Genomic DNA, 24269 nt, shown 5'->3' on the forward strand with positions numbered 1-24269 from the left:
TCACAGAGTAGATAAAATTTCAAAATGAAATTCTCATTGGCTTCTTTTATGACATGCTAAATATCATGTTTCATATCTTTAGAACTACAAGTAAGGTTTTGTTAGTCTTCTAGAATAGTTAACAGGTGCATGTTTTGATTCATTTTATCTTGACTTGTTAAGAACTGGCTTTGGGCAGGATGCTGTAGTGCCTGGAATTGCTAGAAGAACAAAGGGAGCATTAAGAGATGTTCTCTGCCTTCCTGGAATTCACACAATGAATGGAAGAAAGCTCAGAGTTAAGAACACTCAGTGAGTCCAACACTAACTGATGACATTCCATTTGTATTTAGAGAAGCCTGGCAACTGAGAACTGTTTTTTTTTTTTTTCCCTTCCTGGTTTACCAGAGGCAAACTGAGTTGGAAAATGTTATTTGCTTTAATGAAATTATTTACTCTTGTGCAACATTAAGTTGTGTCAATCAAGCAAGTAAAGAAAGAAAGCCTTATTTATAAAATTGCTTGCTTCCGTTTTCACTGTATTGCATCTCAGTGTCCAAGACAGGCAAAAAAATGAACCTTTTGCTGCTTGGTACTTTTCTGTTCTTGTATACTCCTGTAGCCTGGACAAGAGATAGGCATTATTATATTGGAATTATTGAAGCAGTTTGGAACTATGCCTCTGACAATGGAGAAAAGAAACTTATTTCAGTTGACACGTAAGTCACTACTTCTTTGTTGTTTATGGGCCAAATTTGTAAGTTATCAACTTAAAAAATGAAGCCAACAAGAAAAGTATTTCTTACTTTGTTAAACATAGAAAATGCAAAATGTTAACTTGAAAACCAATACTTTTACTGGTTTCCTTTATATTCCCAAAATTTGTTCCTATGCAGTTGTCGTGCTCCTTTCCTGTTACTCCAAGGGAGCTGTGCTGTTTTTTCACTCCTGCCTGTGGTTAGTCATTCCTTTTTCTATATTCCAAATGTGCTCTCCCTCCAGATGCAGAAGTTCTTTACTTTAAAAAAATCACTATAGAGAATGTCCCTAATGGTGAAAGTACAGTATTTTTAATCCTTCAAAATATCAAACATAAAAATGAATACAACTTAAAGAAATATGATGCTGCTTAATTCTTATTCGGTGATTCAGGACAGTGATTGAGTGATACTAATCTCTCTCACAGTTTCTCACAGTCCTTATCTATAACATGAGATAGCTAGCACACCTCACAAGGCTATTTTTAAAGTGCCTGCAAAGCACTTAGCACAGCTCCACACATAACATGTGCAAGAAATGTTATCTTCTTATTGTGAGGTCTTGATAAAATGCCATGTAACTTAAAAGTCTTTATGTTTCAGTTACTTTATATCAAGCACTATTCTCTATACAGAAGAATAGTAGAGTCTCTTTGAAGTTTGACACCATCACTTTTAATATTATCTAAACATTTACTACCAAATAAAAACTTGGGATTCAAACTTTTTTTTTTTTTTGCCATTAGAATGGCAAGAGAGCTCAAATACGCCAAATGAGCAGCAGCAACTAAGATTAGCATTTAATTTTATGTATGGTTGAATTTTTCATGGTAAGAAAAAAATGCATGCTAATGATGATATCAAATTGTTATTTTATTAACCTAGTAATGTTTAGTAAGAAAAAGTTCCAAGTCGATAACTGGCTAAAAAGACAATAAATAGAACTTGCGTCTTTTTAAACCTGGTTTTGAGATAGTATTCTCTTTTCAAGAGTCGGACATATTTTTCCAGTTTCACTAGAAGCCTAGTTTTGTGTGGTTCATTGTTTTCCTGACTAAGTGCAATGTAAATTATCTAGTGTTTATTTCCAAGGAAAGGGGTCAGACACACAAAAGAACTGGACTGCGAGTATACCTCAGTGGTAGAGTACTTACCTAGCAAAGCCATGGGTTCATTTATCAGCAACACACACACACACACACACACACACACACACACACACACACACACACAAATTAATTAATTAAAACAAAGAAAAATACCGTTCTACTCAATAGTCCACTAACCCGTTTCCCTGTTTGTAATCATTCAGCTTTCTATTTATCATTGTTCTACAAAGAGAAACCTTGTCTCAAAAAACAAGAACAAAATAAGCAAACAAACAAAAAACACACATTTACATTTTAACAAGTTTACCTGACCATTCTGTCAATCATGGATTGAGCTACCTCACACCTAAGCAGTTCACTGTTTACCAAAGTCTTTTATGTTTTCGGAAGCAACGTTAAGAGAATACATTTGATTAATTAAAGTGGAAAATTTCTAGTAGATATTACTTAGCAGTTTCTGATTGGTTAGGTCCATGATTTACTGTTAGGTATGTTTAACTTGCACACCACAGGCCACATACACCTTTACAGAACAGCTATGAAAGTGGTCCAACACATTTGTAGATGGCAATGTCATATTGTAATGTCAAGAGCTTGGATACTCCTTTTACATTAAATTATTTTTTGATTGGCTTATATAGGCACCCAAGTTGCTAGGCCTGCCTTAACTGAATGGCTTCCCAATTAATTATGTTAACACTCCCTCAAAAAATAATTTAAAAATATTAAAAGACTATATGGTGAGTATTAGGTCCCAAAAAAATCACAAAAACCTGGGGCAAATTGCTAACTCTGCCGCCTATTAGCATACCAAAGCACACAGCTGGCCTACAGCTCTCTCAGTACCACGGTTTCTCTCTTTTCTTCTCATCTCTGCCTCCTACCCTAAACTTCTCCAGCCTAGAGACTTCCCTTCCCTTCCCCTAACTTCTATTTCATATAAAAGCCTGCCCTTTTAGCTATGTCTGTTGGTTCTCTTGGCTCACTCTTGGACTCTGCCTTCTTAGCTCTCTTCCTCTGTCGCCTTCCCTCTCCCATGGCCAGGTTCAGTCTGGACTCTTTCAGATGCCTCTGGTTGTACTCTCTCTCATATCTGCACTAAAACTCTTCTCACCACTACCTAGGAGTATTCATGTCATCAAGTTCATTCAGTGAGTTTGAGTCTAACCTGAGGTATGTGAGACTCTGCCTCAAATTTTTCTTTTTAAATTTTCCAAAGAGGTAAAGCATTTGGCTAACATTATTGGGTAAATCCACTTATAATGTCCCACTCTCTGAAGCTGCTAAATAAAAATAACAAACAGTGGTTTGTAAGGGACAACACCTCATACAGGACAGCCTCTCTGGACACACTTAACCTTAACATTTCATGCTTTCCACACTTTGCTATAACCATTACCATTTCTCCTGACTAAGAAGGTTGATTAGCATTGTATTCCTGCTATACTTGCAAAACTTAGCTATTTTTGATTTATAATTCACTGAGACTTGTGCTATATACCCCTGGTGTGTATGGGGGGGGGTGAGCTGCCTGTAACTAGACCATTTTTCTGTGATTTCTGTATGTTAAAGGTAATATTTCTGAAATGTCCTGCAAAAGGTTTTCTGTCCTAGTCTCTAGAATCTGTGGGTAGGATGAGACATCATCTACAAAAACAGTGTTTTAGTCATCAACATAGCTAGCCTGGGTGGGGTTGGAGAAGACTAGTTGATGTGAGGTTGGGGGAACAAAGAGTCCTCCCATGGCTGGAGAGAACATTGGAAGCTGCAGAGATTAAGGGAAATTCTGTGTAGTGTTGCTGATTGGAAGTTAGAAAGATTACTTGATAAACATATGGGCAGCCTTAAAGACCTGAGAGAGGGCTCCAGCCATCAGCCACAAGCAAACAGTAATTTGAATCCTACAGACTAAAGACACTGAATTGTGCCTACAATCTGACTGATTCAGGAAGTGGATTTTTCCACAAGTCTTCAGGGGAAGTGCATCCATTTGATTACAGTGCTGTGGTGCCCAGGACAGGAAACACAGTCATGAGGTGTCAGGCTTATGACTCATCCAACTGTGAGTTATAAGCTGGTATTACTTCATGCTGCTATGTGGAACAGTATTATTAACTAATTAGAGTAGCATTTATGACAAATTATCTACCATTAAAAACTCAGTTCTGATTCTGAATTTACTAGAAATAATAGGAATAGGCTTTTACTTTTCTTTAAAAATAAAAATGGGGCCTAAAATAGGAATTGTGATTGCTGGGAAGAACACCCATTTTCTGTACTGAGTAGAAAGAATTACAGTTGCCAACAGGAAGGACTGAAAATAAATGTGGATAATTTGTTTGGTTCAAAGACCAAGTATAATAGATTCTTGTGGCTGAATATGTGACTGGAAAAGTTCCGAGAAGCTTCCAGTAGATGACTGACCCTTTGTCCCCAAGCCATGAGTGGCCCCCGATGTTCCTTTGCAGGACAGTGTCATAAGCAAACAGACCTCCCAAAGTTAGATATTTCTCAATTTGGTAAGGGAAATTTGTCACAATGACCAGGTCAAATGGAAGAACCAGTTTGAGATGTGTGTGTGTGTGTGTGTGTGTGTGTGTGTGTGTGTGTGTGTGTGTGTAAAATACATTCATATATACATATATATGTAAAATCCTTTAGTATATTTTAGCTTCAGATCAACTTTTATTTTAAAGGTCATTTTCATGAATACTTCATCCCCTCAAAAACTTTGTTTAGAAAAAATAAGTCACAAAACTAAGACAGAGTACACCTTATTTTAAAAAATAATAAAACACCAGAACAGTAGAAACATTTTGACAAATGGACATCTATTACAGTATATGTGATGGCATGGATTCCTGGGTGCTGTAGAGTCACCTTACAGAAATCAGATGCACACAGTGTCACAGTGTTTCAATAAAGCCTTAGTGACTAGAGGGCTGCCGTAAAACCTGATTCTCCATAAGATGTCTATCAAAGGGCATGGTAGATTAGGATCTCTGCTAAATATTATCAGGCAAGACTCCTAGAAATAGTGTCAAACCCCGAAGACAATTTTATTCTGGGGTTTAGACAAATATGTTTGAGAACTAGAGTTCTTTTGGCTTGATAGGAAAGCCAGACAGCTGGCTCTGACTGACCTTGTTCCTGTTCCCTGTGGGGCCCTCTTAACACAGTCAACTGTATGCCTTTGACCTCAGGGGTTTTCAGTGCTGCACAGCCTAGCTGCTGTTTGAGCACATATTTATTAAGATTCCTCCTGTCTACACTAATTCTGTGGGTTTATGGCAGAGTTCACCCCAGTGCTCTGATCTTTATTCATGGATTTCTTGAACTCTCCAAGCCATCTCCATTTTCTTCTGCTTTGCTTTGACACAAAGGGAAGCACATAACAATTATAAGGTAACACAGGCAGGACACCCCATGGCAAGTATTTTCAGTAGGATTTTGCTGTTCCACAATTAGTGTGTTTTTAGCTGCTTTATTTTTCTTACTTCCAGTGTGACCATCACACCAGAACGGGTTTGAAGGAGCAAGAAATACCATCTCCATCATTTTCAGTGTACAATTCTGCTTCCTTTGAGTCCTGGTGTTTATACAATCAGTTGTCAGTATATGGTTGTCTCTGAGACTGTCACCCTAGAAGTCCTTAGTCAATCCAGAGAAATGTGGCTCTTTTACTACCTATTTCTTGCTCCTTCTGCCCAAATCTAGCCCCAGGATCACTGCCAAGTGGTGGTGCTCTCTAACCACAAGTACCCAGGTTTCATCTATACAGCTACCAAATGCAGAGATCTGGCACCACCATGGTATCAGCTAAAAACAGAATTTTCCATATTTCTGTCTCATAATATCAAGGAACCCCACTGCCTCTGCACTTTACCTTCAACACATCACCTTCAACTTTACAGAGCCCAAAGTGGCTGCCTGCACCAGAATATATTAGCCTGCTGGTTAAAAACTGAAGGTGCCTGTGCTGCACTCCCCTCTTCCCCCAGTCAAAATCATCAAACTGAAGCCAGGAATTTATTTGCACATCACCTAGTGCATTAGTAGATAATTATGCAGGTTAACATTTAGAAAACATGAGGTTAGAGCCCTAGACTTTTGAAAATCACATCTTCAACTTCTGTAGCAACTCCAGAGCTCCTAACTAACCCCATTTTTTGACTTGAAACATGAAAAGAAAAATGTCTCTGAGCCTTGCTGAGGAGCTCTCAGCCCAGGAAACATGACAAAGTTTACTTTCCAGTCAGGTTAATCTGTTCTGTGGTGGTTACGTGGAACACAATAAGGTATTGAAAACTGATGGGCTATAAGAGACAACACCTGTACACAGTACAAATGCAAGGCCTTGGATATGGAGGACCTGACCAAAACCAGGATTTAGCCTTCTAAATGAAAATGATAAACTTTGGCTGTGGGGAAAGTTCAATGGGTAATGTACTTGCTGTACTAGCCTTCTGATCCCCAGCATCAGGAAAAGCAGGGCAGAGCTGGGTAAAACGAATCACATCACTGAAGACAGACATCCTCTGGAAGTGGGCATGGGGAAGCTCACTGGCCAACTGAAATGGGGAGCTCCACTTCAGGGAGAGAATTTGTCCCAGAAACTAAAGTGGAAAGTGATAAAGGAAGGTCCTACTATGGCCTCCACATCCACAGGTGAGTGTGCACTCACACACATACACCTGTGCACATGCACGGGGGCGTGTGCGTGCATGTACGTGTACACACACACACACACACACACACACACACACAAATGAATAATCTAAAAGATAGAATTAATTTAGTTCCATTCATTTTTATTTTGTTTCATTTTTGGCACCATGGTGTTGGGAGATCCTCACAGGTGGTTCTCTACCATGTGTCTGATACAAAACACCTCATATATTAAAATAACAGCCAATTGACAGCTCTCCCCTTCATCTTTGAAGCTGTTTATACAACAGGCAAATACTGAATGTTGATGTGATCATTGATTCTTCTAAATTCTAATGATATTTCCATAAGTGATGGCTTCTGATGAAAGTGTCTTTTTCTTTGCAGGAAACAGTCTAATCTCTATCTTCAAAATGGCCCAGATCGTATTGGAAGAACATACAAGAAGGCCCTTTATGTTCAGTATACAGATGGCACCTTTAGGATGACTATAGACAAACCAGTGTGGCTAGGGTTTTTAGGCCCTATCATCAAAGCAGAAGTGGGAGATAAAGTTTATGTTCACTTAAAGAACTTTGCCTCTAGGCCCTATACTTTTCATTCACATGGGGTAACTTACTACAAGGAGCATGAGGGTAAGTTCAGTGTGTATTGTGATTGCAATTTCATCTTCAGTAGGAAAACCTTTTAACTTCTAAATTGATGCCTTTAGATAGAACCTGTAACCACACCCTTTAACACCTATCTATTTTATAATGGAATTTGAACTCATCACAATAAGTGCTTTGTTTCTTCAAATTATGTGACTTCCTGTAGTGGGAATGCCATATATCCCTAAATGGACTAGGTGCTGATAGTGAGAGCCACAGCTGGACCATGAGTACTTAATTCCTTATCTAATAGAGGAAGAATATGAGAAGTGGATAATGTGCCTGACAGCTTAGAAGAGGCATGAAGCCAGAGGGAAGAGAAGGATTCAGGGTGGAGGCTGTCTTACCTTTGGAATTCTTCCAGTGATGATATTGTAGCTGCTACCACCCTCCATCCTGGCTTCTCATAAACTCCAGCCCAGCTAAGGTGGCCTGAATAATCTCATACACCAGCCACACGGCTTGAGGACTTGTGTTCAGTCCCTGGAACTCACATGGTGAAAGGAGAACAATGATTCCCCCAAGTTGTCAACTTACCTCCACACATGCACCACAACATGTACCTGCATACACACATACAAACACATACACATGGTAAATGAATAAATGTAAAATAAATTTAAAAGAGCTAATTTTTTAGAAAGTGAATTTTTTATGTTGTGTGTCTTTACTGAAGAGACATGGACTTTTGAGTATCTACCACAGATAAGGCACTAAAGAAATAATGCTACATAAGCCTTGAATGATGAACCAGTGAGTTGAATTGGGTTTACTTGCAGGAGCATGGCAACACACAGGCAGTGATACTAAAGAAGAGTATCATGCATGTCCTAGAGGAAGGCAGGGCTGCCATGGAGCACTTCTTCCTGAGGCACCTCATAAGCCTTCACTCTCTGGACCCAATTTTGTGAGAGTCTCCTGTGGGTAATCACAGCTGCTGTGATTGCAAAACTATAATGGCCATGTCATGATCAGAGGACAGAGTTCCACATTACACCATCTCGTTTCTCTTTTTCTTAGCCAAGTTCTACTAATAATATAACAATTGGCTATCATGCTTTTTCTTTTTTTTTACAGCACCATGGTATAATATGGTTAATATTAATTTTCAAGAGACAACAGTAGGCTTGTGATTTTGTTAAAAGGAAAAGTTCTTATTTTTTAAAGATACATGCTCAGATATTTATAAATTAAATATGCCTAGAATTTTCTTTAAAATAATTTCATATGGCTGAAGACAAAGTTGAGTGGGGTTATGTAAAAAACAAAAATAGCTTTCAGTTTACTATTGTTAAAGCTGCATTAATAGGTACACTGGAAATCCACTAACACTCAGAGGAAGATAGAAGTTCATTTCAACTTCTGCATGTTTGAAAATTTTTTAAATTAAACGTAAATATTTTTTAGTTCTGTAATTACTACACATACACACACAAATCAGAAATTATATAAGAAGTTTTAAATTATTTGAGAGGGTGGTTATTTTGCTTATTCTTTAAACCATGACCCCCAGGTGAAAGCTTTCCCTTACATTAAAATAGTTATAATCATCCTGAAATATCTATACTCAATCAATTACCAAATTAATAATAATCATTTCTGTGAGGCTTATGGACTCCCAAATATTAGCTTTGTGTTTGTTTTTCTGTGTGTTCAAATAGGACATTAGTGAATGTCCAAAGGGCACATGTTGAGTTGATGAGAACTGATTATTCCTTCAACTATATTCATATGTACTCACTTTCTAACTCTATTACATGCTGTTTTCCAGGGGCTATCTATCCTGACAACACCACTGATTTTCAAAAAGCAGATGATAAAGTGTTTCCTGGAGAGCAATATTTGTATGTGCTGCATACCAGTGAGCAAAGTCCTGTTGATGGAGACAGCAATTGTGTGACTAGGATTTACCATTCCCATGTTGATGCACCTAAAGATATTGCATCAGGACTCATAGGACCTTTGATACTCTGTAAAAAAGGTATATTTTCTCATTGCTCACAATATGGGAGACAGGTACAAGGCAGTTTGTTTTTTTTTTTTTTCAATTAGTTTTTTAAACTATAAGTTATTCTGTGATTCAGTTGAATAGATAAATGGTAAGAGTAAAAACAAGGAAGTAAAGTACAGGAAAGGCCTCAATGACATGAAAAAAATGGAACAAACCTTTAGAGGAAAATGCCAGTGAAGCTAAGATGCTTGAAATCAGTCCTCTGTGGGATAGGTTTGCTGGGTGTAACTTCCAACAATGGTATTATACGGAGATGCATGACTTTACTATGTGTGACTACCTCAGTGGCATTCCCTAGCAATGGCTATAGTTACCTGTATTATGTTAGTAGTTAGTACATTTATTCCTCACCTTATGAAGACAGCATAACTCAAAAGATTGAAATGTAATGTTTATTGGACCAATAGTTACCTGCAAAGTCTTTTTGTGGTGGCTTGTGGCCCATATGTGTGTACTAGATGATATGGACACACTTGAATTATAACTTTTCAGTTACCAAAAAAACATTTAATGGTTTTGTCAGTAGATATATGGATACATACATATGCAGTGCACAGGACATGAACAAAGTGGAGTAGCTGGTCCAGATCTGTGGTTTACTAAGAAGATGAACACTAAATCTAAAAAATATTCTAATCACCTAAAATGACATAATAAAAATTCAGATCTACTAAATCATAAATTTCTACTTCAGATTCTTTAGATAAGGAAAAAGAAAAAAATATTGACCGAGAATTTGTAGTAATGTTCTCTGTGGTGGATGAAAATCTCAGCTGGTATCTAGAAGATAACATCAACACCTTCTGCTCTGAACCAAAGAAAGTTGACAAAGACAATGAAGATTTTCAGGAGAGCAACAGGATGTACTGTAAGATTAAAAAAAGATATATCATTTTTGTTTTAATAATTATGCTAAGATTATTCTCTCACATGAGTAATCCTAACCTGAGGTTGTAATAACAAAAGCATTGGACACATAATTTGATATTTGTCTGTCCTAGTTAGAGTTACTATTGCTGTGATAAAACACCATGACCAAAGGCAAAAGTTTGAGAAGACAGAGTTTATTTTGCTTACACTTTCACATAATAGTCCACCACTGAAGAAAGTCAAGGCAGGAACTCAAACAGGACAGGAACCCAGAGGCAGGAGCTGATGCAGAGGCCATGGAGGGTGCTGCTTACTGACTTGCTCCTCATGGCTTCCTCAGCCAGCTTTCTTACAGTACTTGGGACCACCAGCTCAGAGGTAGTACCAACCACAATGGGCTGGGCCCTCCCACATTAATTGCAAACTAAGAAAATGACCGACAGGATTGCCTACGGCCCTAGCTTATGGAGGCAATATCTTAATTGAGGATCCCTCATCTCAGATGACTCTAGCTTGTGCTAAGTTGACACAAAACTAGTCAGCACACTGTTTAAATACTAGGGAAGGTAAAAGGCAGAAACACCAAACATGTTCCTTAATTTACAAGAATCATCAGTTGAAATTTAATGCACACATGTTATACATACATCTTTATTTATCCTCCAAGTTCATTTTAGAAGTTATTTGAAGGAGCCAATTAGGACTATTGAAGTACATGTTTAAAATTAGATTTACACTATAAATCACCCACCTATGTTTAATAAAATAATTCAGACAACTAATTCTAAAAATTATCCCTTTTATATACTACATTGTCCTCATCAGGTCCCCCATTCGGTATTAATTAAATATTTTAGTTTACTTTGTGTCTCCTAGAAATGCCAAAATGCCTTCCTGAGAACCCAAGCTTTCCCTTAATTCCCAGGGACAAAAATAATGAAATTAAGTTATCTATCCCTCAGAATTTACATGGTAAATTAAGTACCTTAACATTAATTAGACCAAAAAGTATAGATTTATTTTTCATTTAGCTTCTTTAAAATGATCTTCACTTAAAAACTGAGAAAATAATAACTACAATTCTAAATTAGAAAATGAAATTATTTCCAGAATTCTATCTGAAAGGTTTTGTTTTGTTTTCATCTAAACATGAGTATCTCCTTCCTATACATTTCACCTTCTCTCTGTTATCCTGCTAACAAAAACAGACATTTGAAAAATATCCTCAGATTTCTAGTCTGGACGAACAGAGTTTGGTAACACTGTCACATCTGTTATATTAATGGTCCTTTACATTAATGTTTCTACACATGAATTTCCTAGGACTGCACAATTTGAACAATGACCCTCAGTTTCTTCCAAGGTTACTGGGCCTGACTGCTTTTGAACTTTCAGATCTTCCTGGCTTTGGTCCCTGCTGCCCTTTCCTGAATTTTTTTTTTCTTCAAATCTCTTTGAAGTGTGTCTTTCAATCTCAGAAACATTTCTACTTGATATTATTATTACAAAAGAAATTCATGTAAGTCCAAAAAGTCCTAAGCAAAAAGAATAAATTTAAATCATATGCCTTTTGCCTACAAGCACAGTTAATAATTGATTATTAAATAACCTTCAATATTTTATCTTTAGCTGAGTACTCTCTCTATATGTATATGGATACATTTATATTTATACACACACAATCAATGTAAATAGTTTATAAACATCAGAGACCAAATAAGTTTTACTTCTAATATTACATTCATCTTCAGTATTGTATAGCAATGAGCCTTAGCCTGAATGGAAGAGTATGTGATTGATTAGCAATGTCTGGCATAAATAAGGGGTTGGGCAACTGCAAGTGTGGCATATATTTTCTATACCAAATTGATTCCGTTTCTGTAGAGGTAATTATCACTATTCCAAGCACCAATGTCTATAAAGCAAAAACTCTGTCTTGCAGCTTTGAATGGATACACATTTGGAAGCCTTCCAGGACTCTCCATGTGTGCAGAAGACAGAGTGAAATGGTACCTTTTTGGTATGGGTAATGAAATTGATGTGCATGCAGCTTTCTTTCATGGTCAAGCACTGACCAGCAAGAACTACCGTACTGATACAATCAACCTGTTCCCTGCCTCCCTATTTGATGCTTTTATGGTGGCCCAGAATCCTGGAGTCTGGATGCTCAGTTGCCAGAACCTAAACCACTTGAAAGGTAAGCATCTTCACCTTTAGTCATCTGTCAGTTGTAAAAAGAGCTGTGTATTAGTTACTCTAGTAGGAGATGTTTGAAGAGAAGCAGAACCAAACAGCCAAATAAGTAATCTAAATATTGAATTATTAGTTTAGTTCTATCTCCATATCCATGAAAACTAATAGAGCTAGCCTTTTGCTTTGAGGAGGTTGGCTGTTTTAAAATAATAGTCTTTAGGGGAATTACTGATCAGGAGGTAAGTTTTCCAAAGTCTAATTTCCTTGGGAGATAAACTTCACAAATAGGTTTTAAGAACTAAAACTTTCTTATATCTTGTGTCACAGAGACAAAAATGACATTTGCAAGTTAAGACAAAGAACAGATACATCACAGATCAATAAAAAAGTTGGTTATACTTGACACAAGTAAAAAAACAAGCTACTTTCCAGCATAATGTATAAATCTGTTTTTACAGTCTTCTATTTTTACATTGAGAAACTACAAGTGATACTGTATTTTCATGGCAGAAGTCATTGCTATATTTTAGAAATTAGTATTTTTTCAGATCTCACTGGATTCTCAAGAGTAATCCCACAAAGCCTGGTATCTTACTTTGAAAACTCATATGCTCAATGTCTCTTTCTGTCATGAATACTTTAAAAGATACATGTCTGTTTAAAAACTTGAATTCTTCATCAGTAGTCAGTTCACAGCTGTTTACCATGTTTTATTGTATTATCTCTGTCATTGGATTCAATTTCCATCTGTCATCTCATCAGCAATTGTCACTACTCATCAGACACTTTTCTGTGATGTTTCAGCCGGTTTGCAGGCCTTTTTCCAAGTTCGAAACTGTAACAAGCTTTCACCAGAGGCTGATACCCAGGAGAGACATGTGAGACACTATTACATTGCTGCTGAAGAGATCATCTGGGATTACGCTCCTTCTGGGACAGATGTCTTCACTGGAGACAATTTAACAGCCCTGGAAAGGTAGCTGCCCATTTCCTTTGTGAGTAATGATATTAAGTGTCCATGCAGGGCTTACCGGCCATATATATATTTTTTTCTTCAGGGAAATGGCCATCCATGTCCTTTGCCCAGTTTTGACTTGGGGAATTTGTTTCTGTTGGTATTTTTTTTTTAGGAGTGCTTTATATAGCCTGAATATTAGTCCTTCATCAGATACTCAACAGAGCTTTTCTTCTATTATGTAGTCTTTCACCTTCTGAATGTGTCTCTGATGCACACAGGTTACTCTTTGTATGTGTGTGGCTGACTTTCGTAAGCTGATGCATTCTTCCTTTCTTGGCCTTCCTTTCCTGTCTGCAACTTTTCACAAAGCAGAGAAGGTGATATCTTAAAAGTCACAGGCACCATGGCAATGACTCAGTGGGGAACAGAGCTTGCTGCCAAGCCTGATAAACTGAGTTCCATCCTGAGGACTCACAAGGATGGAAAGAGACAACTGACTCTTGAAAGTTGTTCTTTGACCTTTACACTTTACATACACACCACGGCATTCATGGACACACACACACACACACACACACACACACACGTGTGTGTGTGTGTGTGTGTGTGTGTGTGTGTGTGTATGTGTGCGTGTTAATTTTTTAATGTCTACAAGATTATTCCACTAATCCACATCTACACATGTGACAACATTGTTTCACAGAATGTCTGTCTGTGACTTATCTTTTAAAAAATCCCCTTTTAGAAAGTTTAAGAAATTTATTCTGTGTTAATTTTGGAGAGTTGGGCCTGGCTGTGCCCAGGTCTGTGACTCCTAAAGCACAGACTTAAGTCCCAGGCTATACTAACATTCACATGACAACTCCTAAAACTGCATCTCCAACCTACAAGAGACTTACAAATTTCAGATTTGTATTTTTGTTTTCTTAACAACACCTCCACTTGGATGAGGCATGTCCAACCTGAATTCACTGTCTCCTGTGCAAAACACTTTCCTCTTCACTCAATGAACAGCTTCACCATCTGACCCCATAATGTGCTGAAGTCCAGAACCTGAGAACTGTCCTATCTCCCTTTCCTTCACTAATGCCTCCTACTCTCCTCATCAGGTACAGTTCTCTGAAAGCTGCTTTCTTCTCTTCATCTTCTTTGCCAATACTACTAAACTCCTCACTATCTTTCACTGAAATTATAAAAGCTGTTTCTATCTGGCCTTCCTCCTATAGTATTTTATTTCCTAACTTTTTCTCTAAGCAGCTATTGGAGGGATCCTCCTAAAACACTCATCCTGAAGTCTTAAATCCTTCATTATTGCCATGGAATGGAGTACCCAAACCTTAGCCAAGTCCTGTTGCCCAATTCTGTCTCTCCAGGCCTTATTCCTTATTCTTCTGCCTAAATTCTCTGCCTCTGCTGTGATTTCTGGGCACAATTCTTCAACTGTGGACTGCTATCCCATATGGGACTGTATAAATGAGTGTGAGAATCACAAACATTTCATCAACAGTAGAAGGTTTTGAATGCACAACAACCAAAAATTAATTTAAAACCTAGTATATCATGAATACGAGGTGTTCTGGGCAGTGTTTTCCTGTATTCTACCACATGATTTCTCTGCAGCCTTGGGCCTGAATGCACAACATGCACACTTTGCATTCTGCATGCTACTATGCCACACACAGTCATCTTACCTGCCCGAAACACCTCAGCTCAGATTCAAGGATACATCCAGTATGTTATAAATTACAGTGCTGTTATTGTATGTACAGAATTCTCTATTATACAAACATCATGGTTTACTTACAGCAAACAAAAGCTAACTGTTTTCCTGTCACCCAGCAAGCAAGGACAAACTGGCATATCTTTGGACTGTATTTGTTACAATGTTTGATTTTAAAAATTGTTGTTTGAGCTAGGTGGTGGTGGCACAGCATTTATTCCCAGCACTCGGGAGGCAGAGGCAGGTAGACCTCTGTGAGTTTGAGTTCAAGGACAGTCTGGTCTACAAAGGGTGTTCCCGAGAAACCTCGTCTCAAAAAACAAACAAAACAAAACAAGTTGCTATTTGAGTTGCTAACTTGACTTTCATACACACACACACACACACACACACACACACACACACACACAATTGTTAAATGAGTTCTTGCTTGGGATTAAAGCAGAATGTCCAACAATTCCTGAAATGACCTTAAACATATTTGTACCATGTTGTACTATATACTTTCCATACTAACAATTATAAAACCAAAATATTAATCTGCTCTGAAAAATGTTGGCCAGGCGGTGGTGGCGCACGCCTTTAATCCCAGCACTCGGGAGGCAGAGCCAGGTGGATCTCTTTGAGTTCAAGGCCAGCCTGGGCTACAGAGTGAGTTCCAGGAAAGGCGCAAAGCTACACAGAGAAACCCTGTCTCGAAAAAAAAAATGTTGAAGATGCTATGTTCAGCCAATACTTCACTCTTTTTGTAAGGATAAACAAGCACATGCATGTCACAAGTATGCAAATTTTCTTTCATTTTAAATAAATGGCAAAATTATATACATCAAAAATTGTCTTAAAATAAATTTACGGTTTCTTATTTGCAATATTTGATTTGTAAACCTATTTTATATATCTCTGTACCCAGGGTCTTGTAAAAATGTCTCAGGCAAAAGGTAGCTTAGAGTGGGAAGGCTTAAGGAGCCTTGCTGTGGAGCATGGCATACTCATGACATACTTGCTTGCTCCTTTGTACCTCCCACAGGTTGTTGCTTGTTTGCAGTCTTCTGGACCATTCTCCCCACTATCCACACATCACATTTAGAACATCATTTCTAACAGCTTCTGTCGAGAGACCAAAGCTGCTTTTCTTAGGAGAAATGTACCACAACATACTTCTTGGACTGTATGCAATCAGCTTGTGTAATTGGAGCTTGGTCTCCTCTGATAGATGTGTGATCCATGTGGATGAGGAGTTCTGCTTGCCTGTTACTGTCAAACCAACATAGTACAAGGGTCTTGGCAAAACTTTGGTGCTAACCCATTTGTCAAAAAAAGAAGAGATAAATAGGGCAGCTTTGTAAAAATCATATCACTTTCTGAAACTGAATTTCTTTGTAAATGAGAGAAAACTAGCAACCCCACTGCGTTATCATGTGACTTCTAGCAAGTAAAGGCAAGCACTAAGCTGATGCTCATACCCAACAAAGGACAGCTTCTGTACAATGGGGTAGAAAGATTCTACTATAGAACAGGGGTGACATAGCTATATTGAAATTTGTTTTCACTTCACTTTAAAATGCAACTTCCTCCTTGATTTTCTATTCCTTCATCAAACCTCAAGAGTGGCCTAGGTCTGTGTGCCTCTTCAGCAAAAATCATGGGTGTAATGCAGCACTAAGCACTAGACAGACTCCCTCAGTTAGGATCCTATGTAAATAGCCACCTTGTTCTACCTCCAAACCAGAATTAACCCCTTTTTTCTTTCTGGCAGTGATTCAAGGCTATTTTTTGAACAAGGTGCTATGAGAATTGGTGGCTCTTATAAAAAAATGGTTTATCGTGAGTACACAGATGACTCCTTCACAAACCAAAAACAGAGAGGCCCTGATGAGGAACATCTTGGAATCCTTGGTGAGTCCAAGCAGAGTACTCATGGTTGGAACGTTTCCTTCTTGATTCTCCCAACCTCAGGAAGAAAAGTGTCAAGACCTGCAGCATGAATTCTAGTTAGAAGCCAGGCACACAGAAGATCGGGTACCACTTGACACATAGCAGCTGGCTACTTTCCCAAAAACAAATTATCAGCCATAAATCTTCACTATATCATGAAGAGATAAAGGAAAGTGTGTGACAGTTTAAATAACTGACTTAGCCAAAAGTGTACTTTCTCAGAAACCAAATGTGGGCTTACTGATGACCCAGGCTCCATCTGTCCTAGAGGCTGCTCCCAGTGAGCTCTGAGTGCTCTCATAAATGGTAAACACAGTCTAGACTCATGAGACAGTCTTCCTCTTTATCTATATAAGCTGGGTGACTTTTGAAAGTGACTTAATTTTCTGGGCCTGCTCTTTTCTATAGAGTGGAGATGAAAATGGTTATAACTACATCAAACTTTAGTAAGGGTTAGATAAGATATTAGACATAAATAAACACTTAGAAGTAGGGATAAGATGCCCTCAATAAATGTCATTACGGATATTACATAAAACATTTGTATACTATATAGCTATATCTTTACTCTATAATTGGCAACAATACTAATTTTAGAGTTTTACATTCTAAAAAACTCATACCCAAAACAATGCATCTTAAATTTACCTTAACTGGGGATGAAAGTCACACAGCCCAGACTAGGTTAAAAATGTATAGATGCTCCAGATGTTTTTTTTTTTTTTTTTTTTTTTTTTTTGTAGATGTGTAGACACTCTGGGTTAGTTTTTTGTGATGCACAAAATTTACTGACTTGAAGAAATATAATAAACAAGTTAATTTCCCTCAAGTTGTAGTAAAAAGAATTCTTGCATTTCTCCAAATTTGCCACATTGTAGCAATAATGGACTTTTTAAATACCAAGCTTTCCAACTTGCTACACATATGTAGCTTGATCCTGGGATGCTTGTCAGGGGACACAGCTAAAGCCAGTAACTGTTTTGCACATTCTGTATGTCACACAAAAACAACAACAAAAAAGGTAACAAATGCTCTTTTTTTTCCTAGGTCCTGTCATTTGGGCAGAAGTAGGAGACATCATTAAAGTCACCTTTCATAACAAAGGACCATATCCTCTCAGCATTCAGCCAACGGGGGTGAGATTCACTGTTGAAAATGAGGGAACATACTATGCCCCACCTGCCCACTCCCTGAAGGGAGGTGAGTAAAAAATTCAGTCCTGAGAAAGCTGAATGTCAATAGAATCTTGCTTTGCCTGAATTGGATAACTACTGACAATTCAATAAGAATTTAGTTGGGCTGTATCAATTATACATTTCTGAAATACTATTGGATGGATCTCTTTTTCAAGTTCCTAAAATGTTTAGCTTAGAGGCTCATTTTTTCGATATTTGAAAAGTACAGGAAACTATAACCAAAAATATTAGTAATCTATAATTCCATAGACAAACACACATATGTGATTACATAATCCTCCTGCTTTTATCTGTGTATATATAACATACTTTAAATATGGTTGAGTTCATAGTATAATAAATATACTGGCATTATAGTTTTGTGATGTTTACACTCTTAACATTATAAACACTTATTAATATGATTTTAGTGATATAAAATATTCAATAATGTGGATATATTCTAATACTTTGTTGAGGCTTACCAATGAAATCTCCTGATTTCGCCACTAATTACAATGTGACTATAGGCAGCTTATTGAAATTTTCTGGCTTCAGTTTCAAGTGAAAATCTAGATAATTTGCAAGGTATCACAGGCTAAGTTCGTTTCAATTCTGCAATTGCCTTCTGATCAGTTTGGTCAACAGAAAATGGACTGATTACCTCCTACTGCCAGGCAGTGTTCTAGCTGGTAGGAGAGAGGAGACAATATTTGCCTTCAACATTAGTCCTTCTTTGGGGAAAATGCACATATTTGTTCTTTGAGCACAAAAAGGGGTATCAACCCTAAATAGAGGTTTGGGGCAGGGTTGGGGGCTTCCTGAGTTTATCACACCAGTCTGTCAACCCTGACAGGGCAGCACAAGGGGAATTCTATTCTAATTGGGATCAAGTAACTTAGAAGTATATTACTAAACTTAACCTACTCTGTGGCTCAATAATCACATTAGAAAACACAAATGTAACCTCTCTGCTGTGACCTTTCTTGTAGGTGTGCCTCATCCTCAAGCAGCTTCCCATGTGGCACCCAAAGAAACCTTTACATATGAATGGACTGTTCCCAAAGAAATGGGACCCACTTACGCAGATCCTGTGTGCTTATCTAGGATGTATTATTCTGGTGTAGATCCCACCAAAGATATATTCACTGGGCTTATTGGGCCAATGAAAATATGCAAGAAAGGCAGCTTACTTGCAAATGGAAGACAGGTAAGCCCAGGCAGGGGAGAGTGAAAATGACTCCCAATCTGTTTTGAATTATCACTGTAAAGAGAATTCTTGTCTTTAAGGCACTGAAGATTTTACATATGTCTTATTTTAAATTTTCCTCAGATTTATAAAATTTATATTATGGTTGGCCATAGTGGTACATACTTGTAAAAAACACTAGGCCAAGATGAGGCAGGAGTATCAAAAGTATGAAACTATCCTGGGTTTTGCAGTAAGATCATGCACTAAAAATGTATTATGCATTTTTTTCTGGTAGAAATAATTCAAGTTGATCTGAAATTGTATTATAAATGTACCTACCTCTGACAATAAGGGACCCTGCCATGTGATCCTACAAACCTGTAATCCCAGCCTTTGGGAAGTAGAGGCAGGAAAATAAAGAGCTTAAGACTATCCTCAGATACTTAGAGTATGAGGCAATTCTGAGCTACATGAGACCCTGTTTCCAATAAACAAACAAAATTATAAAGATAGGGTCTCCTAAGCTTGGCATGGAGACACATACCTGAAGTCCCAGTATTTGAGAGAGAAAAGGACCACATTTAGCCAGGTATCATGGCACATGCCTTTAATCCTAGAACTTGGGAAGCAGAGGCAGGTGGATCTCTGTGAGTTCCAGGCCAGCTTGGTCTACAGAATGACTTCCAGGATAGTCAAGGCTACACAAAAATCCTGTCTCAATAAAACAAACAAGCAAATAAACAAGGACCACATGTGAGGGTAGTCTAGGCTACTGTACTATGAACTTTCCCATGGAAATGGGAGCAAGTATTTGTTCATCCCAGATAGGCCATTGATGGACCAAAGAAAAGATCCTACCCAAGTCTAGCTCCGGGAATCAGTACCTTTACTGGTGTTACTTATAGAAGCATGAGTAGCATAAATGTAGTTACATCACCAAGAAACTCACCCTAGACAACCTTCATCACTGATGAAATTTTCTGTAGGATCTAACCTTCAAGTTTGCATCTTAGTTGGCCTTTTTTATTTTAATAAACATATTGTCCACTTGAATGAATCATGAAAGAAAGACAAACAGGACTTCAGTATTCTCTTCCTTGGTGGCTCATTTGCTTTGATTCCATGGACTGATTGTCTTCTGAATGATTAGACCATTCCCAAAACAAATAATATTTCCACTTCCTTATTTGTTTTTGTTTTAATCTACCTGAAGATTGTGTGGATCCTTCTTCCAGCTCATTGCCATGCCATTTCCTCACTAAAGATGATGTGTGTGGGTTATAGCTCTTACTGGTTTCAGGAACATGGAAGGCTTCTTTCCCAATTTCAGCACACAGATATCCCCATATTAGTTTTTATCATTGCAACAAAATACCCAAGATAAATAAATTAAGGGGGGAGATCTATTTTGGCTCTTGATTTTAGAGGGTTCGGTCAGTCAGCTAGTTCCATTCCATTTTGGGCTGTAGAGAAACAGACATGCATATGGTTGAGGAAACCTGTTTTTTCTCAGGATACTCAATATCATGAGACAAGGGAAGGGGGGGAGGGAGAAGGGAAGGGGTGGGGAAGGGAGGGAGGAAAGATATTCTACCATATTCAATGGCACAATCCAAGTGACATTGTCCTTTCAACTGGGCCCAACCTAAAGTCTTCATTACCACCCAATAATGCCATCAGCTGGGAATTAATCCTTTAGGCACATAGCTTTGGGCACATTTCCAATCTAAATCACATCTCTATCTGAATAAATTGTTTTAATGGTTTCAATTTGTATGGACAATGTGGGCATGAAGGAAGAAGGAAATTTGAAATTTTAGATGTAAGAGGCTCAGGTTACCTTACTAAACCCTAAGTTCTCAACAGATACCAGTGAAAACTTTGGTGGCCAAATGGAATACATCATGAACCAAATTTTAAAGGGAAGCAGAAACTTCTGTTGACATTCCTTAAAATGGTTTGTGCACAGATTATTATTTGTATAGAAATCTTTTGCTTTTCTCATTTTTATCTTCACCTCATTGTTATTTTGATTTGCAGAAGGATGTAGACAAGGAGTTCTACTTGTTTCCCACAGTGTTTGATGAGAATGAGAGTTTACTCTTGGATGATAATATCAGGATGTTCACAGCTGCACCTGATCATGTGGATAAGAAAGATGAAGACTTCCAGGAGTCTAATAAGATGCACTGTGAGTACTGCACCTTTTCCACCTGCCCAGGCTACTTCAAATAAACCCAAAGTAAGCAGTTATTTTTTGATTACTTTTCAACAAACAACTTAATAGTGTTCTGAAGGCAAAATCTTAGGTTATAAACAACAAAAAAAAACCCACCTCAAAATAACCAAATGTACCAGACATACCAATGTGATGAAGGTGCCTTTTAAAAAAATATTTATTTAGAGGGGAAGGAGGCAGGGAAAATGAACACATGCCATGGTGCCTGTGAAGGTCACAGGACAACATGTATATCAGTTTTCTCTTCCCAGAATTTGGGTTTTGGTGGGATTCCCAGCAAGTGCCTTTATCAGCTGAGCCATCTTGCTGGCCCCTGAATGTGTCTTTGTGGTCTCTTGATCAGCAGCCTTGGCTTTGCCCAAGAGCTTGTTAGAACTACAAATTCCCTGACCCACTTTTGAGTTACACTGCAACAAGTCCTGGGAATCTGTTTTTCACAAATCCTTTAATGGATTCTGATGGCATGATCAATTTGAGAATAATGGGTTAAATGTTGTTCTCATTTGTAGCACAGTAGTGACAGACTCCTTTATTTTTTCAATTATTCAAAAATATGAATTCTTCCATTATGATTTAAAAATATGAACTCTGCTATCATGATTTCATACTTGATTGCTCATCAGAATCAACTGACAAAATTTAAAACTCAAGGAGCATCAGTTTTTTTATGTTTTAGCTAATTATATATATGTGTTTAGTTTTGAGACATGGTGGGCTAATTGTTCCAAAGACCCACACCATTCAGAGAGAACAGTAAATATTTAGTGTAGTTGGTAGAAGTAAAAATTGTAAAGTTGCAGTACAAATTAATAGTTTTTGTTATTTGGGTTTTGTTTTGGTTTTTTGTTTGTTTGTTTGTTTTAAGCTAGAATGATACTACTCACACTACCCACAATCCTTGTAATATTACTTTAAATTCTAGATTTAACATTTTGGACATGTCAAGAATATCATCTTTTGGAAATAGTAGTGAGAAAAATTTTCCTACACAAGATTGTCCCCATTTTCCAAGACGAGTCAGGAAATTTTTCATGTAAAACAACAAATACATTCCCAGTGTGTGACACCCAGGCTAAGCTGTTATTATTCACAGAAATAGTTGCTGACAAATATGACCTTTGAAAAAAGTGAGAAAAATCGCCTGGGATCTCATTCCAGCTGAAAACACTGAACTCCCCAATGTGGCAGGGACACAGAACTCCATACTCTGCAAACTCTGACCTGCTCCTTGTGGCCAGAGGATGCTCTGGAGACAGTAAAGACATTTCCAACACATAAACAATGGGCAGGCTTGAAATGTGTCTTTACATTAGGAAGTTACATTAGGAATAAATTTTCATTTCATTTAATAGGATATGTTATATTCAACCCTTTTTCTTCTCCCCCTTCTCCAACTTTTGCAGCTATGAATGGATTCATGTATGGCAATCAGCCTGGGCTCAACATGTGTCTAGGAGATTCCATTGTATGGTATTTGTTCAGTGCTGGAAATGAAGCTGATGTACATGGGATATACTTTTCAGGAAACACTTATCTGTCTAAAGGAGAAAGACGAGACACTGCAAACCTCTTCCCTCATACAAGTCTGACCCTTCTCATGCAGCCTGACACAGAAGGTACACTTCTCTTGTTGGTCAATGTCTTAGTTAGGGTTATGATTGCTGTGATGGACTATCATGACCAAAGCAAAGGAAGGGTTTAATTGGTTTACACTTCTGTATCACTGTTCATTATTGAAGGAAGTTGGCACAGGAACTCAAACAGGACAGGAGCTGATGCAGAGGGCATGGAGGAGTGCTGCTTACTAGTTTGCTCCTCATGGCTTGCTCAGCCTGCTTTCTAATAGAACCTAATATCACCAGCCCAGGGGTGACACCACCCACAATGAGCTGGGACCACCCCCATCACTCACTAATTAAGAAAATACCCTATAGCTGGATCTTATGGAGGCAGTTCCTCAATTGAGGTTCCCTCCTTTCAGATGACTCTAGCTTGTGTCAAACTGACACAAAATTAGCCATAATAATAAATTTATGTATATGGTTTTGGTTGAAAATCCTATTGAAAACATATCGAGTGATGAACTCTTTCAATGCCTCCAAGATAGACCTTCTCTTAAGAGGGTGTCTGGGTTACTAATGTTGAAGCACATATCAGGTGGATCTCCTTCCTATTTATGGGTGGAATAAGAGCATATAAGTAAGAAGTCTGTGGTGTGTGTGTGTGTGTGTGTGTGTGTGTGTGTGTGTGTGTGTGTGTGTTTCCTTGTTTCAAACAGCAGAATCTATGAGATGGTTACTTTTCTATCCTTTTAAAGATAACTGATAAAAAACAGGCTAGAATAAATGACTCCTGCATGTGCTCTACATGTAAGCTTTCATCATGTCGCTACAGCTTTCATCATGTCGCTACATTTGTTGTGGAGTTGGCTTACTTACAGACTACTTGCAACTGGGTATTCTATATAAAAACTGTAGCCATGTATGCTTATATGTGGGCCTGGTTCTCAATGGGTAAATCAAATTAAAACAAATAGGAAATAAATTTAATCATATCATGAAAAACTTCTTTCTGGCCTCACTTGATTCACTGTGTGATACTCAAGATCAGGTAACTGTAAGCTCATGAATAAAACCAAAGCAAGAGAAAAAGGTGATGGATATTCTCTTTTGAGACACAATGAAGTAAGAGCATAAAGTATGCACACATCTGCTAAGTTACAGGCAGGGGGAATAGCAGATGCCCTGAGATATATACACCCCTGATAGTTCTTAGAATAGTAAAGAGACTTCTGTTAAAATTGACAAGTTTT

General features: G+C 37.8%; 1 protein-coding gene across 1 annotated transcript in view; it reads left to right on the forward strand.

Moving 5' to 3' along the window:
• The first annotated feature begins 552 nt into the window (after nucleotides 1-552).
• Nucleotides 553-24269, forward strand: part of Cp (ceruloplasmin) — a 32855-nt gene continuing 9138 nt past the window's right edge. Inside the window, exons 1-11 of the mRNA XM_059265080.1 lie at nucleotides 553-698; nucleotides 6902-7149; nucleotides 8936-9145; nucleotides 9870-10043; nucleotides 11988-12242; nucleotides 13043-13214; nucleotides 16673-16812; nucleotides 17899-18051; nucleotides 19019-19236; nucleotides 21259-21409; nucleotides 22861-23073. Coding sequence (XP_059121063.1) covers nucleotides 553-698; nucleotides 6902-7149; nucleotides 8936-9145; nucleotides 9870-10043; nucleotides 11988-12242; nucleotides 13043-13214; nucleotides 16673-16812; nucleotides 17899-18051; nucleotides 19019-19236; nucleotides 21259-21409; nucleotides 22861-23073 — 2080 coding nt within the window. The remainder of the gene's footprint in view (nucleotides 699-6901; nucleotides 7150-8935; nucleotides 9146-9869; nucleotides 10044-11987; nucleotides 12243-13042; nucleotides 13215-16672; nucleotides 16813-17898; nucleotides 18052-19018; nucleotides 19237-21258; nucleotides 21410-22860; nucleotides 23074-24269) is intronic.

Source organism: Peromyscus eremicus, chromosome 6, assembly GCF_949786415.1.
Source record: "Peromyscus eremicus chromosome 6, PerEre_H2_v1, whole genome shotgun sequence".
Lineage (NCBI taxonomy): Eukaryota > Metazoa > Chordata > Mammalia > Rodentia > Cricetidae > Peromyscus > Peromyscus eremicus.